Source organism: Pan paniscus, chromosome 2 (genome assembly GCF_029289425.2).
Source record: "Pan paniscus chromosome 2, NHGRI_mPanPan1-v2.0_pri, whole genome shotgun sequence".
Taxonomy (NCBI): domain Eukaryota; kingdom Metazoa; phylum Chordata; class Mammalia; order Primates; family Hominidae; genus Pan; species Pan paniscus.
The window spans coordinates 129,295,133-129,316,362 of record NC_085926.1 but is presented as its reverse complement, the minus strand read 5'-3'; the positions used below and the strand labels follow the sequence as shown (position 1 = coordinate 129,316,362).

Below are 21,230 nucleotides of genomic sequence, written 5' to 3'. Positions count from 1 at the left end.
ACTGCAACCTCTGCCTCCCAGGTTCAAGCGATTCTCATGCCTCAGCCTCCCTGAGTAGCTGGGCTTACAGGTGCCCACCACCACGCCCAGCTAATTTTTGTATTTTGAGTAGAGACAGGGTTTTGCTATGTTGGCCAGGTTGGTTTTGAACTCCTGACCTCATGTGATCTGTCCACCTTGGCCTCTCAAAGTGCTGGGATTACAGGTGTGAGCCACAGCGCCCAGCCCATCCTGCCTTTTTTATATGGGCTCTTCCTCAGGGCTACTAAATAGTTGATGAGAGGAAATTTTATAAGTATTCTAGCTAATCAAAGAAGAAGGAGCCAATCAAAATTTTACAATTTTTTTTAAACTTTAAAGAATTAATGGATCCTAGGGAATGATCATCAATGTTTGCTAAAATCATGAAAAGGCAACCAGTTACTGTGCACTTCATGATGGAAGAAGACATCACCTCCTATTAATTTTTCTTGCACAAAATTGAAGTTGAATCTCAACCTAAATACCAATTATAAGAAATATAAAGGTGCCCCTTTTTAAAATATCAGGAAGAGACTAGAATGATCCATGTAATAGTGGATTCGAGTTGGAGACATCAGTATTAACTCATGTTTAACTTAATATAGCTACATATGTTTATATAGGGAAATATTTGTAGATATGTACACACCTCTTTTATAAAGTCACTAATCTAATTTGTGAGGCCCCTGCCCTCATGACCTAATCACCTCCCAAAGGCCCTACTTCCAAATGCCAATAAATTGGGAGTTAGGATTTCAACATATGAATTTAGGGGGAACAAAAATATTCAGTTGATAGCAATCATGAAATACAATGAAAGTCTGAGAAACTTTCACAACAAAGACTAGCCTAAGGACACATGACATGACTAACTGCATTAGATAAATCTGAATAAGATATAGACTTTGTCTAATGATAATGTATCAAAATTGGTTCATTATTGCAAGAAATGTACCATAAAAATGTAAGATGTTAATTACAGAGTAAATTAGGTGGGGTAATGGGAACTCTAGGTACTATCTCCACGCTTTTCCTGTAAATGTAAAAAACTTTAAAAAATATATAGAGGAGGTCTCAGTATATTGCCCAAGCTGGTCTCCAACTCCTGACCTCGAGCTATCTTCCCACCTGCACTTCCTAAAATATTAGGATTACAGGCGTGAGCCACTGCACCTGGCCTGCAAATGTAAAACTTTTTTTAAAGTTTGTTTTTAAAACCCATGAGGATGCAATCCTAGACTGAAGGAAAGTTTACAAGAAAAATGACCTGGTTTCAATAAATGAATTACAAGGGAAAAAGAAACATGGTGGTAGACTCTATACATTAAAAGAGATTGAGGAGACATATCAATTGAAGCACCTGTGCTTTATTCTAATTTGAACAAACAAATTCAAATAGTGAGGGACAGGAGAATACTGATTGGATATTTTATATACAGGAATTATGGATAATTGAGATGTGATAGTATTGTGGCTATGTTTCTTAAAAGAGTTATCTTTTAGAGATACATATATTTAAATAAAGTTTTGCATTGTACAAAACTCTTTCAATGAGAGGATCCCCTTTGGTTCAGGAGAGGGAGAGAGGTAAGAGTGTAGTCCCACTTTTTAGGCAGGAAGAAACTGACAGCAAACATCTGCCATCTGACAGTTATTTTTAAACCATTCCACTTAATCCTCATGAAATTTTCCAGGTGCTTTGAATGCAGAGCCAAGGTTGAGAACTACTAATTTTGAAGACTATACCATGGTGGGAGTGGGGAGGAGATGCCACCAGCAGAGAGCTATCAGCTAGAGGCTGTAATTTTACCCAATTACTTCCTGAAAGTGCTAGATGCTGTTGCTTCTTCTTCTTCTTCTTATTATTATTATTATTATTATTAAGCATTCACATAACCTAAAATCCCATTCAGGAGCCTTAAAGGAGGTGCATTTTCTAGAAGCTAACACTGTTTTTGGTTATTTGCAGGTATAGCATCAAAACTATCCACTGCTCTGTTATCCGGAGTTCATTAAGTAGATCCATTTCACACTATCAGGACAGAATTTTTCAGACACCTGAAGCTCCGTGCCTAGACCTTTTATTTATTTATTTATTTATTTATTTATTTATTTATTTATTTATTTATTTATTTATATTTTGAGACTGAGTCTCACTCTGTCACCCAGGCTGGGGTGCATGGTGTGATGCACTCCATCTCCCAGGTTCAAGCAATTCTCCATCTCCCAGGTTCAAGCAATTCTCCATCTCCCAGGGTCAAGCAATTCTCCATCTCCCAGGTTCAAGCAATTCTCCATCTCCCAGGTTCAAGCAATTCTCCTGCCTTGCCCTCCCCAGTAGCCGGGATTTCAGGCGCCTGCTGCCATGCCTGGCTACTTTTTGTATTTTAGTAGAGATGGGGTTTCACCATGTTGGCCAGGTTGGTCTCGAACACCTGACCTCGTGATCCGCCCACCTCGGCCTCCCAAAGTGCTGGAATTACAGGCGTGAGCCACTGAGCCCGGCCACCTAGACCTCTTTAATTGAATACCCCACAAGCACCCCAAACTCAAAACACCCAGGAATGAACTCAGTATTTTTCCAGCCGCCCAATCTGCATGTCTTCCTGTATCACCAGCTCTGTGAATGACCTATTTCCTGCCCAGTCACCTGTGCTGTAAAACTACCAGTCCTCACAGACCACTCCATCACTCCTCTACCCATCCAGTCAGTCCTCAGTTCTCTCTCATGATCTCCCCTCAGGATGTCTTGACTTCATCAGATGCAAGTCAGGCCTTCATCTTTTCTCACCTGGACAAACCTCTTGCCTTTCTGTCCTGCTTCCAGTCTCACCCTTTTCAAACCTGCTCTCCACCCAGTGCCATGATACAGCTAAAGATCATGTTCATCAATAACTTGGCAGTGGCTGCCCCTAAATACAGGACACAGCAGAGAAAATGTGACAGCATATATCTGAGCTTTGCCTTCTGTATTGGTGATGTTTTGCTGAAACATACCGTAAAATGTGTTAACACCATCACAAGAAACATTCATTATTTCACAGTGTCTGTAGGTCAGGAATTAAAAGGGGGTAGTTCTAGCTTAGAGTTTCTCATGAGGTTTTAGTCCAGATGTCAGCCAGATCTGTAGTCAAATGTAGGCTTGACCAGGGCTGGAGAATATGCTTCCCATAGCTCACTGACACAGCTGGCAAGGTGGTGCTGGCTTTTGGCAAAATGCCTCAATTTTTTATCCCATAAATCTCTCCATAGGGTTGCCTACATGTTCTTACAACATAGTGGCTGGCTTCCTCCAGTGTGGGTGATACAGATGAAATCCATGTGTTTTATGATCTAGTCTCAGAAGTCACACACCATCACTTCTACATTATTCTGTTGGTCACACAGGCCGCCCCGAGGCAGTGTGGGAAGGATCTACACAGGACGTGAATACCAGAAGTGAGAATCACTGGAAGTCATGTTGGAGGCTGGCCACTATCCCCTTCTCGCTAAACCTGACATTATCACTCTCATATTTCATGTTCCACCGGCACCAAAAGATTTCAGATTCCCAGAACCTATAGGGCTGTGTCTTCCATCTTTGTGTTCCTCATGCCTGCAAGATCTTTTCCTCCCTTTTGTCTGGTGAATTCTTATCATTCAAAATTGTGTGCTTATACTTAGTGCCTAGTACAGAATGGGAGCTCAACACATGTTGAGCTGAAATCCAAAGAATAGAATTAGAAGGGATAGTCCAGGTAGGCTCCATGCTATCATCCCACATTACCTTGAAATATGCTGAAGGCCAGGAAAGTCAGAGTTTGTGGCTCACCTGGGCCATATTGAAAAAGGGTATCCATATTTTGTCTAAGAAGCCACAGAATAATATAGTTGGAGACAAACTTCCTCCAGATTTATAAAAATCAATGCCAAAAAAATTTTTTAAAAGCCCAAGGATTTGATAAAAAAAAAAAAAAGTATTGGAGGAGGAATAAAGAGTGATGTCAGGAGAAGGAAGACATGTTGGTTAGCTTATTGACATAATAATGCCACATAACAACCAACCACAAATCCTGAATAGCATGCAGCGAGAAATATGTATCTCTTGCCTGGGAGTTTTACGTCCCCTGGAGTGGCTCTGCTTTGCCTGCAGTGGCTGAGATGACTTTGCGTCACTCTATGGGTTGGCTGGGGTGGCTCTGTTCCATCTCTGTCATCCTCCTATGATAGGCTGGCTGGTGATGAGGGAGATGCAAGAGAACATATCCAACTGCACCGACACGTTTCCAGCCCCTTAGGATATTCCTCAGCCAAAACAAGTTCCATGGCCAAACTCAGAGTCAAGGAGTGGGGAAATATTGAGAACTACAAAGTTATAAGGCAATAGTCAGGGGTTTAGGGAGGGGTAAATTGGGACTAAAAATTCAAACTATCAAAGTGGGAAAAGCCACAAAATTTTGGGAAGGAAAAAGAATGTTTCTAGCTGTTGAAAGATTGTCTCCTGAACTAAACCTAAAAATCTACTTTGAAAATATTCCTACCGGGGCCAGGTGCAGTGGCTCATGCGTGTAATCCCAGCACTTTGGGAGGCCGAGGCAGGCGGATCACCTGAGGTCAGGAGTTCAAGACCAGCCTGGCCAACATGGTGAAACCCTGGCTGTACTAAAAGTACAAAAAATAATAGCCAGGTGTGGTGGCACTTGCCTGGAATCCCAGCTACTCAGGAGGCTGAGGCAGGTGAATCGCTTGAACCCAGGAGGCGGAGGTTGTGGTGAGCCGAGATTGCACCACTCCACTTTAGCCTGGGCAACAGAATGGGACTCTGTCTCAAAAATAAACAAATAAATGAAATAAAAAAGAAAATATTCCTATTGGTGTCAAGTTTTCAATTCTGTATAAGTGTTAATAACTGTGGTACTCCTAGTGAATATTTGTGTATTATTTTATAATGTATATTTGTTGAACCAAATTTCTGAACTTCCTTCTAAAGTTAAGGAAAAAACTTGAGCATCCTAAGATTTCTGGCAATGATGAACACTGTGGCGTTGCAGATTCATGAAGTGGGTTGAGGCACTGAAAGAAAGCAAGGCTGGTCTGGAGAGTCCACTGACTTGCCTTCCAGAGCTGTCTTCCTCATGGTTCTGTCAGCTCTTAGCTGGCTCTCAGCTAATTTCTGGTCAAGTGCTAGCTGAAAATGGCTAAAAGTGTTTATCTTTCAGGGTGCATTTGGATGGTAATTATAGAAGCCTAGAAACCTAAGGAAGTCTTCAGGGATGAATCTCCAATGGTGGAAGATGAGGTAGCTTAATAATACATTTAATGATTTTTTTCCCTCAAAGTTGAGAACATTTTATGGCATTTAAAGCACTTCTACACATTAGGCTGAATCACAGTGGCAATTTCATGTGATTCAACCTATTGTATTATTTATTCTTTACAGCAATCTTCAGACACAGGCAGGAAACAGATTCAGGGGAAATCACTTAGTTGCTTTAGATCACACAGTAAATGGTAAGAATAGGCCTGGAATCCAAGTCATCTGCTATCAAGTTCAATTTTTTTCCTTACACAGGTGTGGCAGAAGTACTTTAAAACATTTTTTTTGCTCTGTGTCCACCCGTGCCTCTCTCCTTCCCCCAGCCCCACACTTTCTCCTTCTCTTTGCCTGTTTCTGTTTATCACCTTAGTGGCCTGGCCCCATTCTCTTCTGATACACTAGCTAGTGAACCCATCATCTTGAAAGAGGAATGTGGTATATTTCCCCCTGTTGAGCTACTGCTTAATTTGTCAGCCTCCTTTACTCTGAGCCCACTGTGATGGCTGGACTCTTAAAATATACCTAGGGCTTTGCTCCAACTTCAGCCCCAAAGACATTAAATAATTAACTTCCAGCACTCTCCTTTGTGTGCTTTATCTCTGCATCACCCAAAATAGCTGGTGGCATTTCCTCTGTATAAATAGAAAGCAGAAAGGTCAATTGGCATTTTTGAAATATATATGTATATATATATTTTTTTACAAAGCAGCAAGCTAGCAGGGTCCCTTTATTTGCTCATACCTGTGACTGTTTCATAACAAGAAACTTCCTAGTTTAACTCCTTAGTCAATTTCCCCCACCATCTTGCAGTTGGATCGTTACTAATACAATTTGAAGTCGTTCAAAATTAAGACTGAGTACAGCTGAAAGAGAAAGCATTTTCTCAATGGTAATAAGTAAAAGATTTAACATTCAAGTAATGTTAAATCTTGTTCCCCACTCCCACCCCAGTGAACCAAATGAAAGTAAACTTGAGTGAGCTTCTCTTTAGAGGCATGGAGCTATGATTCAAAATGATATTTCTTCCTAGCTCTTTTTTCTTTTGAGCCTGATGAAGTGCATAACACAAATCCCTGGAGAGTAAGCTGTTTTTAGTCTGCACCTGTCTTCTAAGAACCATGTTCTGAAATGCAAGATAGGAATGTGAATCTGTTTGTGAAAGAAACTATTTGAAAATCTAGCTATTTCCTCTTAGGACCCAGCACACAAGTTTTGTTCTGTTCTCATGTTATAAAAACCATTGACAAGAAGATTGGGCAATTTTTATTAACTGGGGTAATATTATGGTCCCCGCTCTTCCAGTCATATTTGCAATCTGGTTGGTCACAAAAGGGCATGTGAGCTCTGGGGAGCATTTTCTGGGGTGAGGTCTCTTCCCTGTTAATGTGATGGCAATTTGCATGCCTGCTGTCAGCAGCAGTGTGGTCACATGCCCCCATCATCCTAGGTTTCCCAGGGCAAACCTGATTTTCAGTGTTCTACCATGGCAACAACCACGGGTCGTAGATTTTGACCTGGGAAACACACTCAAGTTCCAAATTCTGAAAAGTCTCAGATCCCACCTCCAGAAGCAGTATTTGAGGTCTGCTTTTCCTGCTGCAGACACAGGGGCTGTGAGAGCACAGACATGCTCCTGACCCCCAGCCTCCCAGCCAGGAATAATTCTCCAGTATGCAGGGAGGGAGGGTGAGAATGGGCATCGTTAGCTTTGGGAAGAGGCAGAATGAAGATTTGTGCAGCCCCCAAAACCTCTCTATAGTGTAAGGGAGTTGTGGGAACTCAGAAGAGTGATGTTCATAACCCTTGAGCACTAGAGAAATTGTGGGTTCACCTGGGTGGTTCCTTTGGTTGCTGGGCAGGGATAGAAGTGAAGCCACAGGATAGAGTGTTAGGGCACAGTGGCCATGCCCCTTTGTCCTTAAAATAAGCCCATTAAGTTCTCTCAAGTTATTCACACTGACTCCCCTACCACTCCACCCATGTCACTACTTGCTTATATTCGCTGTGAAGCATTTGAAGTCTTTGGACCCTTCTTAGAAGTCCTCATACCACCTTCCAAGATGTGAGATTAATTAAGCCCCCAATTAAGAGCAGCCAAAACACTGTTCCAAAAAGAGGGAGGGGGAGAAGAGAGACAACAGAAAGAAAGGTCTTGAACAATTGTTCTGTGTGGTACCAGTGGCACTGGCACCACCTGGAAACATGTTAGAAACCGTGATCTCTTGAATCAGAAATGCTGGTGATGGAATCCACCAATCTATGCTTCAACAAGCACTCCAGGTGATTCGAATGCATGCTCAAATGTGGGAATCACTGGTCTAAAAGAGTGCATCATGCAGGAAGCACAGCACCACTGAAAACAAGTTAGTAAGATGAAGAAACTCTCTTAGTTTCCTCAGTCATCAGCAGGAGGCTGAAAAGTGAGTAACAGTACTGTGGGCATCAAATTCACCCAGACAGTTCTGAAACAATAGATATGTTTTAGCCCCTTATCTTCCCAGAGAAGGGAGTGGGGTGGGTCTTGGTATTGACAAAGATTATCTCCTCGACCAAACTTTAGACAGGCTCTTTTGAGCCCTCTTTTTTATGAGGCCTCATTCTTGGCTCTGTCTTCAGCCTGCCAAACCCAGTTTTAGCAAGAATTCTGGTAAAGTCAGTTTATTGAGAATACCCCACATTTGATAGCTGATCACCCTCAGTATCTGATCAAATTCCTCATCACCTGCCCTCAATCTCTGATGACCCTGGCCTTCCTCCAGTGGGAATCTTAAGTCAGTTTAGCAGGAATCTCCCTGCTATGGTGTGAATATTTGCCTGCTCCAAAACTTATGTTGAAATTTGATCCCCAAAGTGGTGATGTTGGGAGGTGGGGCCTAGTGGAAAATGTTTGGATTATGGGGGAGCACCCTCAAAAATAGCTTGCTACTGCTCTGGAGTTCTTGCTCTCTAGGCTGGATTGTTTCTTGAAGGAATGGATTATTTCCCCAAAGGGTGGGTGTTATAATGCCAGGACACCTCTCAGGTTTCTCTATCTTCCCACTTGTCTACTTCCCCTTCATTGCCGTGTTGTGATGGAACACAACAGCTTTTGCCAGAAGCCAGGGCCATGCCGTTGAACTTCTCAGCCTACAAAACCGTGAGCTACATAAACTTCTTTTCTTTATAAATTACTCAGCTTCTGGTATTCTTTTATGGCAACACTAAACAGATGAATACAACCCCCAACCTTTGAATACTCCTTTTAGAAATTTTCCATCCACCAAGGCCCGTATCCTGCTAATTGGCTATTAATCTCTAGTTTTCTTTGCTTCAGCAAAGAAACTTCAGAGTTGAGCCCAATGCCTCTCCCATATTGCAATATTGTTGATACCTATCAAAATAGTCCTGATTACAGTCTTTTTGCCATTTCAATAAGCGTCAGAATAATTTTTTCATTAACAGTATATTTAAATGTGTCTATGTTTAAAAAGCTTCACAAGCAAATCTAATATAGTTCCATGGTTGAAAATTCTGATAGACACTGGTTAAGAGTATGGATTCTGGAATGAGACAGACCTAGTTTCAAATGCCAACTCTGCTTCTTGCAGCTGAGTGACTAAGCAAATTACCTAACCTGAGCATCTCTCTTTCTCTGTTGTCTCTCTCTCTCTCTTTCTCTCTCTTTCACTCTATCTCTCTCAAGTTAGTGAAAAGATCCAATGAAGGCCCTTAAACTACTAAGCACAGTACTAGTACCCAACAGGCACCAAATTAACCAAATATTACTGGCTCTAAGTAATAATTATCAAAGGATGGATATGTTACATTCAATAAGAAAGTTTTACATAAGGAAAAGATAAAATAGGTGATTTATTTTGTAACTGTGAAAACTATGTTTATTTTGAATACAAATCTTGAATTATCTATGGATGAGTTTGAAATAAATCATAGAAGAGAATCACTTGTTGGATTTTTAATCCAGGTCCTTGTGTGTGTATGAAATACACACATATCTTCCTTGTTAGTCATGGAAGGGCAAAAGTGGACCAAAAACAGGTCAGCTAAGACAGGCATGTCTGGCTTCTGGGCTGTAGCTCAGCATGTTGTAGGCTAGAGTCCAGTGACCTTCACTGGCAGGCTGCCCACAGTCCACGAGACCCTAGGCAGTCAGGCACTGAGCTCTGTCCTCCAGCTGAAAATAATGAAGAGCACACGGCTTCTCCCCAGTCATCGTCAGGGTGACTCAATCCTGCTGGAAGCCCCGAGGGCGCACATGAGAGAAATGCTTTTCAAGGGAGCCAAACTTGATCTATAAGCTTATCTCAGGGTATAGTCCAAATAACACTTATGACTCCAAGCATAGGCAGCCATGCTTACTACTCTCTAAAGAAGCTAGTACTTCTGATGAGGAATTGAAAGTCAAGATGGGAGCTCTGCTTTTGTATCCATTCCCCATAATAGAGTTCAGCTCATATGTTAAATGAATTTTCACATAAATTTGTCCACTTGAACTTCTGCTTCTTTTTGATAGTTGCCTAGAGATGGTTCTGGAGAGTAGGTTCTTTTCCCATCGTGATCAGCAACTGCTCTTCAAAGTACAGGAGCTGGTCCACTTCAAAACAGTCGCTGGCTCGAGGCACCACTTTTTCCAAACACTCGCGGATCTCTGCTTCGCTAGCATTCTGATGCCTTGCTCTCTTGAGGTAATTATAGACCTCTTCAAATACTTCTGTCCCCAGCTTCTGCATGGCTGATCTGTCAAAAAAGTTACAAAAGATTACAAAGAGTTACACATTAAGATCACCTGCAGGAAAATGTGCTTTTAAATCATTGATTTTACAAACATTGTCATTCTGGGATTTAGAAAAAAAGGGGGAAGAAAAGGCACAATATCTCCACCCTAAACATTTGACAGTATTCAACAAATAATGCCTCAATGTCTATTATGTGCCAGGTACCCTTCAAGGAACTGGGAATATAGCAGTAAACAAGTTAGGCAAAGTCCTGCCCTTGTGTGTGTGTATATATATAATACACAGATATACACACAGATGTGTTTATATAAACGTATGTATATATACACATATACACATAAGATATCAGATGGTTCTAAGTGCAATGAAGAAAAAGCAGGGTGAGGCGGACAGGAAAATCCTTCTGAGGAAGTGTCATTTGAGCAAAAGCTCTCAGGAAGTAAGACAAATACTAGGGGCAAAAGAATTTGGGCCCTAAGGCTAAAACATTGGAAAAATAACAAGAAAGCTATTGTGGCTGGAGTTAGTAGAACAAAGGGAAACAGGATGATGGGATATAAAATGCAGAAATAGTTAATAATAACAAAATAATAATGAGGAGGAGGAGGAGGAAAATGAGGGGGAGAATAGTTTTATTTGCCACTTGCCAGGTCCTTTTCTACTCACTTCGCCCTTTCAATCACACTTAACCTTTACAACAGCGGTATGAAGGAGGCAATTTTTTAAATCCCTATTTTACAGATGAAGAAACTGAGGCTTAAAAGGGGTAAAGTTATTTGGCCAAGTTTCCACCAAGGCCAACATTCATTTTTTCCACACTTCCAGTGTTTGTCCATATGTCAACATAATCTTTATGTTATAATCATATTGCCATATCTAGTATGTTTATTTCACCGTTGACTATTTTCCTCTATCTCCAGAAAGGGTCACAAACTAAAGACCTATGGGCAACATTTGGTCCATAACATGTTTTGTTTTTCAATACCATGTTTTATCTTCCTTTATTATTTTTAAATGTTTTAATGTGAATGTCTTTATGTGGGGCCTGCAAGCACTCTGTACTCTGCATTTTCTGACTGTCTTTGACCTACCTCCCCTATCTTTTATCATCTTATAGCAGGCTCCTTCTCATAGTTCTTCTACCCACTTAACTCAAGGGCATTCAATTTGGTGGATTTTGTTTTGCGGTTCTTCACTGTTGTCGTTTTTAATGGCTCCATATTGTTCCACTGAATTTATGTGCCAATATTTACTCCATTTTCCCTTCACCAAACAATGAGCTTTTTTTTTGCTCCTTTTCACTATAACATAGTGTGAATACCTCATCTTTAGATATTAGGCTTTTTCATTTTAGGGGAATATTTTATGACATCAAATTTTTAGGAGTTGGGCTATTATGTGTGTGTTCACTCTAAAAATTTATATGTGTACTTATGGTTTCTGCACTTTTCTCTGAAGAACAGAGAAAAGAGTAAATATATGTTGTGCTTGATTAAATGATAAAAATGTTATGGGAATGAGATTATTAGGTCAAAGTGTATAAATATTTGTGTGACTTTAACTTGAAGAAATATTACTTTTTCTTCATTTCAATGGATTTGGTAAAAAGAAAAACCAGGATGTGTATTTTTTTTTTTTGGAGACGAAGTCTCTGCACTGGTGTGATCTCAGCTCACTGCATCCTCTGCCTCCCAGGTTCAAGCGATTCTCCTGCCTCAGCCTCCCGAGTAGCTGGGATTACAGGTGCCTGCCACCACGCCTGGCTAATTTTTGTAATTTTGGTAGAGATGGGATTTCACCATGTTGGCCAGGCTGGTCTCGAATTCCTGACCTCAGGTGATCCCAAAGTGCTGGCATTACAGGCCCATCTTGGCCTCCCAAAGTGCTGGGATTACAGGCGTGAGCCACCGTGTCCGGCCTTTTTTCACAATTTTTGAAGCATTAATGCTTAACAGTAATGATGGTAATGTTGATAATAACATTGGAGACATTAGTCACAGACTCATTCATTTTATAAACTTTTATTGTTCAGTGTTATTCAAGCTTGTAATCTCTAAATCATAGGATATGTGTTACGTATTGTGGCCTATAAAGAGATGAATAGGTAATTCTTCTAGCTCTGGTTTAAAGGCTGGTCATGACAATGCAAGACATAAATTTTTAATTTTAACTAACATTTCTATAGCCCTTTAGAGCTTGCAAAGTGCTTTTGCATTCATTATTTCAAATGCTCCTTATGAACTAAGCAATTCATTGAACATTTGTCTTCATTTTACAGATGAGAATAAGCAGGTTTTTAGTAGCCTTTCACAAGCTCACACAGTTAGTGTGGTAGAGTTTGGACTCAAATGCTGCTCTTAAAACACCAGATGCTGGAGAAACCAGCAGCCCTAGGCTCCACAATAAGTTTCCCACCTTCTGTCATGAGATTGTCAGGACTGATTCCAGCATGCCTAACATCCCTAGTCACCTGAGTCACCCCCCTAAAATCCAGGTGTTTCTTTTGCTGACATCTACCAAACCCTGGTCATTCTCTTCATACACTTATTACTTCAGTGACTAGCCCACTCTTTCCTCTACCTTGTACTCCTATCATCATTCTTAACTTCTGTATTCTTGCTGTCTCTGGTTTTGAACTGCCTCGCATTCAGCCATCATTTCTTTTACCCTACCTGAGTTGCCCATTCCCATGATCATATCAATTGACCTCATCAGTGCCAATGACTACATGACCTCTGAAATTGATTTCAAGCCTCCTACTCTCTAATCACCCCCTCAATGCCCTCCCACCATACTTACCAGCTAATCTTCCACTTCATGGTGCCCTTCACTTCGACTCTACCCCCATGATAATAATTACTCACTTCTTTTGTAACCTCATATACTCACTCCCCACCTACCTCCTCACAGTTAATTTCATGGCCCATCATCATAACCATTATCTCACAAATACCTTTGACTTTTTCTACCCCTTTCCCTTTGTTTGGCAAAGACCTAATGGTTAAACTCAGTCGTATACCTACTCCATGGCTGTACCCAAACAAGAGAATATTTATGGAGAAAAGCATCCAAATATACCAAGTCTCTCATTTAAGATGATAATCTTGATTCAGAATGGCACTCAGCACTGCCCAATGATCTTACCGTATTTCCCCAGTATGTTTATTTTCCTCCCAAAATGACTATTTCAAATGTTTTCCTTTATTCTTTTAAAAAATATTTTATTTTTGATTTTTAAATTTTATTGTGTATATTTGAGGTTTACAACATGATGTTTTGGGATACATATAGATAATAAAATGGTTACTATAGTGAAGCAGATTAACATATCTATGACCTCACATAGTTACTTTTTTATGACAAGAACAGCTAAAATCTACTTATTTAACAAAAATTCCCAATACAATTTTATTAATTTCAGTCCTCATATTGCACATTAGATCTCTAGACTTGTCCATCCTACGTATCTACTGTTTTGTATCCTTTGACCTACATTCCCTCATTTCCTCTCCCCTACCAACCCTGCCTGAGGTAACCATTGTTTCATTCTCTATCTCTGTGTACTTGAGCTCTTTTTTTTTTAAATATTCCATATATAATTGAGGTCATGCAATATTTTTATTCCTATGTCTGGCTATTTTTCACTTAGCATAATGTCCTCCAGGTCTATCCATGTTATGGCAAATGACAGGATATCCTTTTATAAGGCTGAATAATATTCCATTGTATATATATGCCACACTTTCTTTATCCACTTCTCCATTGATAGACATTTAGATTGTTTCCATATCTTGGCTATTGTGAACAATGTTGGAATGAACATGGGAGATATCTTTATGAGGTGGTATTTTCTTCTCCTTTGGGTATATACCCAGAAGAGGGATTGCTGGGTCATTGGTAGTTATACTTTTAATTTCTTTAGGAACCTCTATATTGTTTTCCATAGTGGCTGTACCAGTCTACTGTCCCCCAGCAGTATATATTAGGGTTCTCTTTTCTCCACACCAACATTTGTTATTTCTTCTTTTTGATAACAGACATTCTTAGGGGTGTGAGGTGATATTTCATAGGTTTTAATTTGCATTTTCCTAATGATTAGTGACCCTGAGCACCTTTTCATATATCCGTTGGCCATTTTTATGTCATCTTTGGAGAGATATCTGTTCAGGTCCTCTGCCCATTTTAAAAATTGAGTTTGGTTTTTTGCAGTTAAGTTGTAAGAGTTTTTATAAATTTTGGATATTAACCACTTATTAGATATGTGGTTTGCAAATATTTTTTCCCAGTCTGTAGGTTGTCTTTTCCTTTGTTAATTGTTTCCTTTGCTGTGTAGAATCTTTTTAGTTTTATGTACTCCCATTAATTTATTTTTGCAAAAGATCAGAATAAAAATAAATAGGGAATAAAAAACATAGAAAAAAATTAATCAAACCAAGAGTTGGTCATTTGAAAAACAAAACACAATTGACAAAGCCCTAGCTAGACTAACTATGAAAAAAAGAAAAGATGCAAATAATAAATCAAATCAGAAATAAAAGTGGAGACATTACAACAGATGCATCAGAAATAAAAAAGGATTATAAGGGACTGATATAGTTTGGATATCTGTCCCTGTGCAAATCTCATGTTGAATTGTAATCTCCACTGTTGGCGCGGTGGGGCCTGCTGGTAGGTGTTTGGGTCTTGGGAGCTGTTCCCTCATGGCTTGGTGCTGTCCTTGTGATAGGGAATGAATTCTCACAAGATCTGGTTATTCTAAAGTGTGGCACCTCTCCCCTCCCCACTGTCTCTCTTGCTTTTGCTATGTTACATGCCTGCTCCCACTTCCCCTTCTGCCATGAGTAAAAGCTCCCTGAGGCCTTCCCAGAAGCCAAGCAGATGTTGGTGCTATGCTTGTACAGGCTGGAAAACCATAAACCAATTAAACTTCTTTCTTTATAAATTACCCAGTCTCAGATATTTCTTTATAGCAATGCAACAAATAGCCTAATACAAAAAATTGATACCAAGGAGAGGGGCATTGCTATAAAGATTCCTGAAAGTGTGGAAGCAGCTTTGGAACCTGGGTAATGGGCAGAAATTGGAAGAATTCAGATGGCTCAGAAGAAGACAGGAAGATGAGGAAAAGTTTAGAACTTCTTAGAGACTGGTTAAATGGTTGTGACCAAAATGCTGATAGTGATATGAACAGTGAAGTCCAGGCTGACAAGGTGTCAGATGGAAATGAGGAACTTATTGGGAACTGGAGCAAAGGTCACAGGTGTTATGCCTTAGCAAAGAGCTTAGCTGCATTCTATCTATGCCCTAGGGATCTGTGGAAGTTTGAACTTCAAAGTGATGATTGAGGGTATCTGGTGGAAGAAATTTCTAAGCAGCAAAGCCTTCAAGATGTGTCCTGGCTGCTTCTAACAACCTATGTCCAGATATCAGAGCAAAGAAATGACAAAATTTGGAATTTATATTTAAAAGGGAAGGAGAGCATAAAAGTTTGGAAAATTTGCAGCCTAGCCATGTGACAAAGAAAGAAAAAGCTTTTTTGGGGGAGAGAAATTCAAGCAGGCTATGGAGCAACCACCTGCTAGAGATATTTGCATACCTAAAAGTGGGTTAAGTGTAAATATCCAGACAATGAGGAAGAGGCCTCAAAGGCATTTCAGTGATATTTGTGGCAGCCCCTCCCATGACAGGCCCAGAGGCCTAGGAGGGAAGAATGGGTTCAGGAGCCAGGCTCAGGGACCCACTGCCCTGCACAGCCTCGGGACACTGCTCCTCACATCCCAGCTGCTGTGGTTTCAGCCTTGGTTCAAAGAGGTCCAGCTTAGGCCAGAGCTCCAGAGGGTGCAGGCCATAAGCTCTGGCAGCTTCTACATGGTGTTAAGCCTGCAGGTGCACAGAATGCAAGAGTGAAAGTGGCTTGGAAGCATCTTCCTAGGTTTCAGAGAATGTACGCAAAAGCCTGGTGTTCAGACAGAAGCCTGCTGCTGGGGTGAAGCCCTCACAGAGATACTCTACTAGGGCAGTGTGGAAGGAGAATGTAAGGTTGGACCCTCACCCTAGTTCTCAGCCAATGACTTCACCTGTTTTCTCAAATGGAAAACCAAAATAATCACATAAACATTCCATTTTCCCAGTATTCAAACTGCCCACTTATTTGGATCAGTAACTATATACTTGGCCTCCTCTTCTGTGCCTAATTAAGGGATCCTCCCTGCTCCTATCAAAGATAAAACTCTATCTGAGTGCTCTGGATCCTGGCCTCTGTCACCATCACAGTGACATTCCCTCCTGCAGTCATCTTCTCTCTTTACCTCACAATCACTTTCTACCTCTACTGGATCATTCCTGTTAGGGTACACACATGACCTGCTATATCTTTTCCTAAACAATGAAACCTCCTTTAACCTCCACATCCCCCAAGGCTCATCCCCTTCTCAACCCATCACTTTGATCTCTATTCCCAACAAAACTTGAAAGAGTTATGTTTGTTGCTTTTTTACTGCACACTCTTTCTGAATCCACTCCTCTTGAGTCTTGGCCCTCTCTTTTTCCCTGAAACTACTCTCACTATGGTATCAATGACTTTCATATGGCCAATTCCCCTGGTCACTTCTTTGTATACATATATTTTTTCTTTTTTAAAAATTGAGGTAAAAGTCATTTATCATAAAATTCCTATTGTGTATAAATTGGCCAGCCTGAAGTATTTTGTTATAGTATCGGAATGGAGTAAAATACTTAAATTTTCTATGTCTTCGGTTTCCTATATTTAAGTGGGGATTTCATACACAGACATACATGCATACATATACACACACACACCTCTTATCATGCTAGGTATTATTTTACTATCATGTACGTTATTGTTGCTTTCTCAGTGTGAATTGCATAGCAATCCTATTTCTGTTAAACTGGAAGCCTCAAACAATTTTGTAGCTCTATCTTGGTTAAGATACTATTTTAGATTTTTTAACTTCTCTGGATGAATTTGAAAAAAAAAAAAAAAAGACACCAGGGACTAGTGACACAGTGGGAGTGAAAAACATGTAATTTCTTAGAAATAATCATGAAAACCTGGTTTACCAGAAAGCCTTAAGAGAACACAGGCATAGTTTAAGGAAACCCTGAAAATGATTTTGTGGAATGTAAGAAATCCCTGCACATCAAATATGTGTGAGTCACTGCAGGAATGGAATGGTACAATGTATTTTACCTTTAATATTGTCATTTCAACAATCATTTGGTGCTAACAAGCATCCGGAATCTTCATTAAGGATACATTTTACAGAAAGAGGTTTAAAATTCTCCATGTGTAGTGTTTCAAATGGCTGTCTCTGAATCAGGTGGGCAAAGACAGAACAGCTCTCTCTCCAGAAGCAGGCAGGTGAACTGGTAGAGGCTTCCATAGCCTGCAGCGTGCCCAGATAGAGCACGTGCCTTGAAGGCCTCTTTCTGTCAATGGCACTTCCCTCTTTCTCAGTTCACTCTGGGCAGGATCCTGAGTGCAAATGTTGGTTTAATATACTGTTAAAAACCATTTCTAAAAGGATTATATTAATTGTGACTTAAATACCCACCATCATTCATAATTATAGTAAATGTAAATGGACTAGACTCACTGACTAAAAAACAAAATCCAGCTAGGTGTTGTTACAAGAAATATACCCATAACATGACGGCATTGAAAGATTGAAAGTAAAATAATTTTTGACAAAGCTACCAGGCAAATAATAACCAAAAGAAATCTAGGGTAGCCATATTAATATGATAAAAATACATTTTAAGTTAAAAAAGCATTATTAGAGATAAAGAAAGTCACTACATAATAATTCAATTCACAAAGAAGAAAAAGAATTATAAATGAGCATATATCTAATAAAACAGAATCAAAATACATAAAGGACTACAAAGAGAAACTGTCAGATATATTCTCACAATGTTGGATTTTAATATACCTTGCTCAGTTATTGATAAGTGAAGCATTCAAAATATTAGTAATGATAGAAAATATCTGAATAACATACTTAATAAGCTGAACTTAATAGATACACATAGAGCAAGACATTCTTCCCAGGCTCTCATGTAACATTTGCGAAAACTGACCATGTGCTAGACAATTTAAGCCTCAATAAATGCTGAATAATTGGTTTCATATAAAATCTAGTGTCTGACCACAATAAAATTGTTAGAAATCTGTAATAAAAATAAAGATTAAACATTTACATATGTGAGTAAATTTTAAAATAATACATTCTAAATAAATTACGGGTCAAAAACAAAATCAGTCATCCCATAAACAAACTCATTTTAGGCTGACAGAAAAGCTATAGGTGTTCTAGTCTTGGAATATTGCCGTGTAAATTTATTCTGATATTTGGAAAACACACTATATTAGTTCTGCAATGATGCATTTGAATTTTTAGATTCATAAATAGAAAATTCAATTTAAGAGGACTCTCTTGCTGTTATCTAAGATGTGAGAGGGGAGGGCAGTATTCTCTGTGCTGTTCAAATTAAAAGAGTTCCTATGTTTCCTTTTTCAAAGAGAGGGACATGGGGTGGCAGGAACTATTCCTTTAGTTAGTTGGGTATCTCAAATAAAAAGAATTTATATTTTCATTGTTTTCTATTTCTTTCTATGGTGCATTTCCTTTCTAAATTTTATCATTTTGTTCAAGAATCAAAAGCCTTTTAAGTTTTTTAGGGATCGTCAAACATCATTTTAGTCCAAATACTTCATTTACAGGTTGTTTTGCCCAAGATTGAATTGGCAGTTGGGGACAAATAGGGGACTAGAGTCCAGGTTTCAGGACTCTCAGGACAGTGCTCGTTGGGCTGGATAATGGTCCCTTGACACAGGAGTCCTGAAGGAAGGTTCCCTAATGTTCCAAAATTTGAACTGCTTGGGGTCACATCCCGAATACGTGTTTGGCTGACTCCCTTACTGGTGAAAAACTATTAAACACCAAGAAAGCTCTTCTTCTCTCCCCTGCCCATTTCCTCCAAACTCAATCTCTCATCCTCCAAATTCCTTTATTACCTCTTCCTGTGCTTACCTTTCATTTATAAAAAATACATTTTATCACATCTACTTATTTGCCCATCAATTATAGACTATGCTGTGTACCCTCTAATTATTTATCTCTATCTAATAAGGGCTCTAAAGAATACAGCCATAGCTGCTTAGTTTTATAAGGATAATATCTAAAATGTCCTCATATTTTAAATATTATTTTAATTTTGAATCCCATACTTACAGAAAAGTTACAGGAATAGTATAAAGAACTATTTTGTCCCTGAGTCTTTTGAGAATAAGTTGCTACCCCAATGTCCCCCACTCATACTTTGTGTGTATTTTCTACGAATAAAAACACTTCTACATAACCACAAAACTGCCACCAAAATCAGGAAATTCACATTAATAGATCTGATTCTGTTATCTTGTATATGGAAACATTCAGATTTCCCCCAATTGTCCAATAACACTGCCTGATAACAAAGCATTCAAAATAATCATGAGTTCCATTTACTTGTCATGTCTCTTTAGTTTCCTTCAATGATCTGGATGCTAGAATGTCCCTCAATTTGCATTGCTCATGCCTTTGGGATTTACCAGCTCTTACCCTCTGGTCATCCATCCTTTTATGTATTAGCCTAAAGGATGACTTCAGGAGTAGTGTCTTTCATTATCTTGGGGTATTATTAGAGAGCTCCACCTACACCAGTTCAAGAAGGTTCTTACTGCTCTTGGGCAAAAACAAAGCCTTGATAGTAACAGGAGAGGGATCTTGCCACTTCCAGGTGCCTACTAATGATTCTTCCATGCAATCTGTTCCTATTGTTCCTGTTTACTGTAAGAAACAAGGACTCCTTTTAGGGAAGGGAAGCAGCTTGTGAAGTGAGTTTCCAGAAGCTCAGAATACAATGCTTTGTCCCAAATATTTCCCTGTACCCCCACCATCACACTTTATAAATCCCACCAGTGAAGGGTACATTCACACAGCTGAAGAAATCACTTCTCAAAGCAGCTGTTAGCTTCTTAGGATAAGGTTCAGGGGCTGCAAAGATGAGCACGGTGAAAAGACCAAAGCCCCGTGAGACACTCTAAGTGCTGGCTGGGATTCTGCCACCAACTTTCTGGGTGGCACTGGGTGAGTGACTTTCACTTTTCAGAGCCTCAGTTACTTCATCTGCAATGTAGACTGATTTCTAAGGATTCCTTCAGCTCTAAATGTTCAGATTCAATTATAAGTGAGAGCTCAGGAAGACATTCTTTGCTTATAGGTGATCGATAATTATTTGTTGAAAAAATGAAGTAAAAAATGACTTAAAAGCCAGAAGAAAATAGACACTTTGTGAGTCATGAATTTCACTCCTTTTAAAAATAATATCTGAGTAAGCAAATTCTTTTTAAGGGCTTTCAATCATGAGTAATTCTTGCTCAGGGAAAGGAGGGGAAAATAGAAGAAAACTTGTTTTTCAAAGAGTCTGTTAAGTCCCAGGAATGTTTTGTTTTTATTTCATCTTTGGGATTCCCTCTTTTATTTTTTATATATTTTTTAAATTGATAAAAAATATATATAACAAAATTTCTTCTTTTGAATGTACAGCTCTATGAGTTTTGATAAACTCATTCAGCCATCTAACTCACACTTCAACTGAGATACAGAGCAATTTCATCACACTCCAGAATTCCCTCATATCCTTTTGTAACCAAGTCCTCCCTCCACCCCTTGGTGATAACTGACCTGTTTTTGTTCCTTCAGTTTTGCCTTTTCCAGAATGTCATATGAATGGAATCATTCAGAATGTAGCTTTTAAAGAACTGGTGCCTTTCACTTAACATAGCATCTTTGAGATTCATCTAAACTGCTGTGTGTATTATAATTTGTTCCTTTTATTGCTGATCAGTGTTTCACTGTACGGATGTGCTGCAGTTGGTTTATGCATTCATAGCTGACCAATATTTGGGTTGTTCCTAGTTTTTGAAGATCGTGAATAAAGTTGCTATATGTATTCATATGTAGGTTTTTGTGTGGACATATATTTTCACTTGACTTGGATAAATACCTAGGAGTGGAATTTCTGGGTTGTATGGTAAGTGTATATTTAACTTTATAAGAAACTGCTTATTGCTTCTCAGCCGTTTGGTGAAGATCAAGTGTGAAGAAACCACTCAACTG

The 21,230-nt window shown here is 39.3% G+C and overlaps 2 protein-coding genes across 47 annotated transcripts in view; one reads left to right on the top strand and one right to left on the bottom strand.

Moving 5' to 3' along the window:
• LOC129397445 (uncharacterized) overlaps positions 1-21,230 on the top strand; it is a 62,565-nt gene that overhangs the window by 2,224 nt on the left and 39,111 nt on the right. The window lies entirely within an intron of this gene.
• Positions 4,570-21,230, bottom strand: part of NEK11 (NIMA related kinase 11) — a 328,327-nt gene continuing 311,666 nt past the window's right edge. For all 41 annotated transcript variants that reach the window (XM_024928044.4, XM_057301902.2, XM_063602926.1 and 38 more), the window contains one exon: positions 4,570-10,051. In XM_024928044.4, coding sequence (XP_024783812.1) covers positions 9,832-10,051 — 220 coding nt within the window. In that variant the 3' untranslated portion in view covers positions 4,570-9,831. The remainder of the gene's footprint in view (positions 10,052-21,230) is intronic.